The sequence below is a fragment of the Myripristis murdjan genome, chromosome 5 (assembly GCF_902150065.1).
Source record: "Myripristis murdjan chromosome 5, fMyrMur1.1, whole genome shotgun sequence".
NCBI lineage: Eukaryota > Metazoa > Chordata > Actinopteri > Holocentriformes > Holocentridae > Myripristis > Myripristis murdjan.
This window is the reverse complement of record NC_043984.1, coordinates 34,507,293-34,513,814: the sequence shown is the minus strand read 5'-3', so window position 1 is coordinate 34,513,814 and position 6,522 is coordinate 34,507,293. Positions and strand designations below refer to the sequence as shown.

The window sequence follows — 6,522 nt, the reverse complement described above, 5'->3', positions numbered from 1 at the left end:
CTTTTTTTTTTTTCCATAATAATAGTCAATATCTGTAAATTGAACCTGGACATTTTAATACCAAATAATTCCAAATATGAAGCGTTCCCCAGTTTTATTCTTGTCAGGGTGGAAAAGCCTCTGAAACAGTGTTTAGTGTGACTCCGCACTGAAACGAAGATCTAGAGGAATGACCCACGCATGTTTGTTGTGAATCCTTGAATGCAAAATGTCAGTTTTGAGTGACAGCCGATGTTTTCAGATTGTCTTGTTGCTGTGTCTGGGAGAGGGGACAAAAGGGACATTTTTCTCTCGTGACAGGGAGCAGCACTTTATCTACGCTGTGAGCGTTGATGCCAGCTGCTGGTAGTTACTGTGAAGTGGTGGTTTCTCTGTGATGCTGGTTAGTTTGTGTCTGAAGCTGCATTTACATTCAGCTGCCGTCCGTCTGAAACACAAACATGTGGTTTCTAACCGTCCACTCAGCCAGCAGGAGCCGAGCCGAGCCGAACCCACAGTACCTGATGCTTCTGCATTTTAAAAGGTCAGAGGTCATCACTTTTGACCATTTACATCAACCAAAATGTAACTAGTGCAATGCACCAATACCCAGCAGCAGTGCATTTGTTGGGACAGCAGCTCAACTGGAGTGATTTATTTATTTATTTATTTACTCTTTATTAGCCAGTCGCTGCTGTTTGGTTGGTGGTTGCTGTTGTGAGTCCTGGTTCTGCCTGCTGGCTGCTTGTTGAGTGACTACAGACCAAATCATGTGCTAACAACAAAAGCCACTTCCAGGTAGAAAACTGGAGGTTCATTTGAATTGCAGAGGCTTGTTGTGAGGTCGGCAAATTAGATCATTTCTGTGTTCGTTATTCAGCCGTGATTGTAACTTTCGTAGATGTACCGTTAGACGAAATGATCTGAAAAATCTTAATATTTTTGGTGGCATTATGATGATTATTTTATGTGCCATCTAGAGCCAGTTGGGCTGACTGCAAGTTTAAGGAGAAATTTGCAAAATCCAAACCCTTCTCCTCTCTTTACCGTTATTCAGCATCCCCTAACACAACAATGTTTTCTCTTGAACTGAAATTATATCACAGCTCACTTTTTTCTGCCCGTTTGCTCTGTGCCATTGAACTGATATGAACGAGAGGCATAGAGTTTCTACTCTGAAGTTATCGTACGCATGCTGTGTGATTTGGTCTATAGCACTGTGCAATTCTGTGGCACCATTTTAACATTGCCTGCAAAGTATAGATATTTTCTGGGTGTATATGCAGCAGCAGACGGCACTTTAACCTAATTTAAGTCAAAAATCATCAACTGTGGCTTTCAGCTCAACTGAGATGCTCTGATTCGTATGACTGGTAAACATATTTTTGCAAAATCTTGATTTCACTACAACTTATTTCCTGCCCTTCTGCATCAAATACAGGCCAATACTGCTGTGAATGCAGAGAATCCAGATCACATGACTGGCAGGTTCAGTCACAACAGCCACTATGATGTGAGTGAGGCAAATCTTAGCATCTTAGAGAATCTGGAATCAACAGCATTTGTTATTTTATCTGATAAATGACTAAAACCATTAACCAATTATCTAAATTATACATTTCCAGTCAACTAATTGATTCAGCTCTAATTGGTTATTTTGGTTTTTGTATTTTAAATCATGGCACATACCTGCCAGCTGCAGCAGGCAGTGGTTGAACTGGGCGGCTCCCAGTAAGAATGTGAAGCAGCGAGGAGCCGAGCCGAGCTCTCCTGGAGAAATGAAGGTTAATAAAACTGAAAATGAAAGTGAGATCTGTCTGTCAGCTCCGTCACTGAGGCGTCGTTTTCTGAATCCCACCAGGCAGAAGCTGCTCAGAGGGAAAGTACATTCAGATTTCTCATTAATTTACACGACTGAGAGAATTAATTCTGTCTGCATTAGCACCATCTCCAAATGAGACACCCGCATTTCTGTCAGGGTTCTCACAGGTCTTTAAAAGCTAGATTTAGGAAAAAAAGAAAGGCTGTAAAAGGTTTTGAAAATGTATGGATATAAAAAAATACATTTTCAAATGAAAACACACTACCTACATCCATCAGAAATGCCTCAGCTCTCATCCTGAGGAACATCCTGTGATGGATCTTAAGGTTTAACATTTCACCATCAGGCTCTGGTGTCCTTGAAAGTCACTGAGATGGACCAGGCAGCACAGAAAAATCCATGACATGTATTGCAATCTACATTTGATCATCTAAAAACTTTCAGAAGTAAAAGCTGGATGAAACTACTGGTTTAGGCAGGCATGTTTTAATACAAAAAAGTCAGTTGTAAAAAAATAAAAAATGATTTAAGTTAAAACCAGTCGGTTGTCCAAAGCCCGCTGGCAACAGTACTTTTCCTACACACAACATCAACACAAACAGAAACAGTTCTGAGCGAAACACAGATATGAAACTCAATATAAAATATCCACACTTTTTTCTTTCTTTTGACCAAGACTAAGACATGAAGAGTGTCTGCTGGAAGACGTGTATGGCAGTCTATATGTCCGGTACGTCTGGTAAAGTTTGTCTTAAAGGTTCTTCAAAGCTCCAAAGGAAGTTGCAGGAGGCAGAAGAACCCTCTCTCTGATGTTAGTGTCACAGGTTGTGAACCGTTCCATTATGGGGTTCCTCAAAGAACCCTGATGTTTTTCCTATAGTTGTGATCTGAAGATGCTCACTGAATCCCTTTCAGTTTTTACAGAGAAGAAAAAAAAAGCTTATCAGTCAAAAGCCATTTGGCGATGCTGCAAGTGCATTCAAAGCAGCTGGGAACTGAAACATTAACAGAACAATGAAAGGCCAGCGGCAGCACGGGAGTTCCAACCGGGGCTTTGAAAATCTACACATCAGAATTTTTTAAGTCAATGCTCTTGTCCAGAGCGACTTGCTATGAAGAAGCAAGAAGGAGTTCAATGATGAACATATGGCTGTTGTGGGGATGGGACCTGTGGCTGTTATGTTATGCTGTGGTCTCTAGGAGAGCGGGCAGATCCTAGCTGTCTGACCATTGAAAACAGTACAAAGGGAGCCTGAGTCAAGAGCTGAACAGAAACTCAAGAAGTAAACTGAACATATCAGGTCTCCTCCCCTTCAGTTAGTATTGCTGAACTGTTATCTTAAAAAAGAATTAGAAATAAATATACAGAAAACTATGGCGATAGCAACATGGCGTTTCCCTCAAGTCTCTCCATAAATGTGTCCAAGGGCGTCCAAGGCAATCTCCCTCCTCCTTCATCTAACTGCCCCATCAGCACCGTCCTAAACCCACCAAGATGTCTTGCTCTGCAGCGTCCAGCCACCTGGGAATCCAAAGAGAAGACTGTCTCTCCTCATTGGTCCTGTGAAGCTCCTGGATGCTCTCTCAGTGCAGTTTAGCCCAGTGATGTCCATTAAACTGGTGGTTGTCAGCCCAGATCCAACAGTATGCAGGATAACACTGCAGCAGCTGATTCCACTGCTTTCCCCCTCACATGAAATCAGCTGCTGTAGTGACCGGATGGAATGGAAAACCTGCAAACTCTTGGGTCCTAATAAGACCACGGCTGAGAAACGGTGGTTTATTGGACAGCGGTTGTGTGTCTGGGACAGTTTTCTGGGCCAGCAGGCGTTATCTACCTTCTACATCCCATTAAAGCCTCCTCTTTGCCCCCCTCTGTACCTGCTGCTGCCCTGACCTCCAGGGGCCGGGTACTCCCCCAGAAGACTGGCTCCTGGGAACTCTCTGCCAGCCTGCGGGAAGCCCCAGACCAGAGTGGCACCCGGGGGCCCCAGACCCCCCGGCCAGACGGCTGCAGGCCCCAAGAGGCCCCTCACCCCCCCCAGGGCGGCCAGGGACCCCAGCATGGGGGGAAAGGGCTGGTTGGGGAGCAGAGTGAGATTAGCAGGATGGGGGAGCAGGCCGCCCCCCGGCTGCGGCTGATGTTGCAGGTTCTGGTGTTTACTCTGGTGAAGCAGCTGTTGTTGGTTGCCAGGTGGCAGTTTCTGCTGCTGGCTCTGGTGCTGCTGCTGGTTCTGTTGCTGCAGCTGGAGCTGGTGCTGTTGGATCTGTCTCTGGAGCTGCTGCAGTCGGGGCAGAGCAGGTGGTTGGCCGTCGTCCTGCTCTGTTACCACGGCGTTGCCATTTGTGTTTCTGCAGTCCTGGTTCCTGGGCGGCGCTGCCTCTCCTTCTGTTGGCTGCTCCTGGCCGGGCTGCCTGTCTCTGGGAGCGGAAAACAACAAAACGTCAAGCTGTACCATCAACGTAGTGCTGGGCGGAATATCGGTTCATACCGAATACCAGTGTTATTTTTTTTTATGATATGAATTTTTCAGATACCCCAATACCTGTATGTGTGTGTGTGTGTGTGTGTAGCACACATAACGTTTGCAACAGCACGCGGAACGTAGCGCTGCGGGACATTGTTGGAGGGGGGACTGTTTTTGCAGTTGCACTCACTAAGCAGTGGGAACTCAGAAAATGTGAAGCTGAAGAACTTTTACCAAAAAGAGGAGCTGTGTCGGCTGTTCGGAAGTTCTTCGGCTTCAAAAAATCCGTCTGGCAAAGGCAAAGAAACTCTCGCTTTACTTTCACTGGCTAACAGCAGCACACTGGCTTAGCTTGTCTATTCAGAGAAGAGGTATCACTTCGGCTTATTTTTCAATCTATGTTATCACATGCATACTACTGCTCAGAACAGCTGCCATTACTCATCTCTGCAGCTCTTTATACCATCCATATAATTAATTCATGACATCAACCTCTGAAGTGATGTATCAATGATAACTTTGTAGGTCATACCGATCATTTCATACATTCACATTACAATCTGTCACAACTAAGGATAAAACAAAAAGAATACTAACAAATAGGGCTGCACAATTAATCGAATTTTAATCGTGATCACGATTTTGGCTGCCATGATTAAATGAGCCTGATCGTCGGCGATATTTACATTTAAAATGCGGGCTCTGCTGCATATCTAATCAAGCACTTTCTCAGCCAGTAGTCAGCCAACCACCAGGGGGCGTGTGTTCACACCGGACGCGATAACGCAAATTCGCGCGTCAAGTTTACATTAAAAGTCAATGCAAAGACGCGATGACGCGCGATTTTGGGTCGGGCGGCGCGTTTCGCGCTGACGCTTCATCGCGTCACGTTGGACGCTTTATCGCGTCAAACGCCTCATCGCGCAAGTTGAAAAATTTCAACTTTTGACGCGACATCGCGTGATGCTTTGACGCGATAGCCAATCAGTGTTGATATTCTCCCTACGTCACCTATGTCAAGAACTGCCAAAGGAAATCGAAAAATGGAGAACAATATTATTGTTGCCGTGTGCGGGCTACCGGGCTGCCAGGCTGCCGTGTGCCGGGCTGCCGGGCTGCCGTGTGCGGGCTACCGGGCTGCCGTGTGCCGGCTGCCGGGCTGCCCTGTGCCGGCTGCCGGGCTGCCCTGTGTGGGCTACCGGGCTGCCGTGTGCCGGCTGCCCTGTGCCGGCTGCCGGGCTGCCGTGTGCCGGTAAATTTTGCAATATGTGTCCGTTGCTAATGCAGCTATTGGATGTAATTTACTATTAACCATGCTAGCGGTAACGTTAACCCGGCATATCTGTCTCACTACGTGTGTGCGTCTTGTCAGTGGATGTGTGTCCACAGATGGAAAAGTCTGCGGGACACCTACATCAGGGAGAGGAAAGAGGGAGAGAGGAGGGCGGGTTCGCATCAACGCGTCCATCGCGCGATAGACACGATTGAGGAAATAAATGATTCCATGGTCACGCGACGCGTTTCGGGCGTTACGCGCGATGAACGCGGACGCGGCGAAACGCGGCAGCTTAATGAAGCCTTAAGGTGTGTTCACACCGGACGCGATAACGCAAAATCGCGCGTCATCGCGTCTTTGCATTGACTTTTAATGTAAACTTGACGCGCGAATTTGCGTTATCGCGTCCGGTGTGAACACACCTTAAGGCTTCATTAAGCTGCCTAAATAACAAGCGAGCGCACCTTGCAGCAGCAGCCTCAAGTTACTCAGTGGACTGATGAGAGCGAGTCATGTCGGGAGAAGAAGGAAGGCTACAGCAGTTCCTGCAACAAGTTCCCCGTCAGAGGGGCTCCTCAGGGCTGCTCACATAGGGCCGTTTGCTCCGTATCGTACTAAAAAAAGCCCCTCTCCCCAGTCCCCGGCTGGCCTGCACTCACATTACCTAAAGCCCAAGAGTCATCATCATGTCTTCCTTTTAACTAAAAGAGGTTTTTGTTTCTTTTAAATTAGACATAGGTTAAGGGATGTTTATTTACCTTGACAGTTTCGGAGGTAACTTCCTCCTTCAGAAAGCGTCCAACTGACAGCCGGAGCGGCATGTCAGCTGGCTGCTACATTCAACCGGGTGGCCGCGCACACCGTGCGATACCGCGGCCGGTCCACCTGGTGCCGGACGGTCCCGCGGCCGGCACCGCGCCCACCCGGTCAGGTCTGCTGGATCTGACAGGTGTGCGGCGCACACAGACTGCCATATA

General features: G+C 47.2%; 2 protein-coding genes and 1 long non-coding RNA gene across 5 annotated transcripts in view; all 3 read right to left on the bottom strand.

Annotated features, from left to right (window-relative positions):
• The window catches only part of LOC115359829 (zinc finger protein 585A-like), a 1,044,768-nt gene that overhangs the window by 156,979 nt on the left and 881,267 nt on the right, over window positions 1–6,522 (bottom strand). The gene's annotated exons all lie outside the window — the stretch shown is intronic.
• LOC115359776 (uncharacterized) lies at window positions 15–1,310 on the bottom strand. The gene is made up of 2 exons (XR_003928280.1): window positions 1,216–1,310; window positions 15–902 (listed from the first exon to the last, which is right to left on the bottom strand). It is a non-coding gene; the product is annotated as an uncharacterized LOC115359776 (long non-coding RNA).
• tasora (transcription activation suppressor a) overlaps window positions 2,272–6,522 on the bottom strand; it is a 44,644-nt gene continuing 40,393 nt past the window's right edge. For all 3 annotated transcript variants that reach the window (XM_030052373.1, XM_030052375.1, XM_030052374.1), the window contains exon 27: window positions 2,272–4,222. In XM_030052373.1, the coding sequence (XP_029908233.1) occupies window positions 3,643–4,222 (580 nt within the window). In that variant the 3' untranslated portion in view covers window positions 2,272–3,642. The remainder of the gene's footprint in view (window positions 4,223–6,522) is intronic.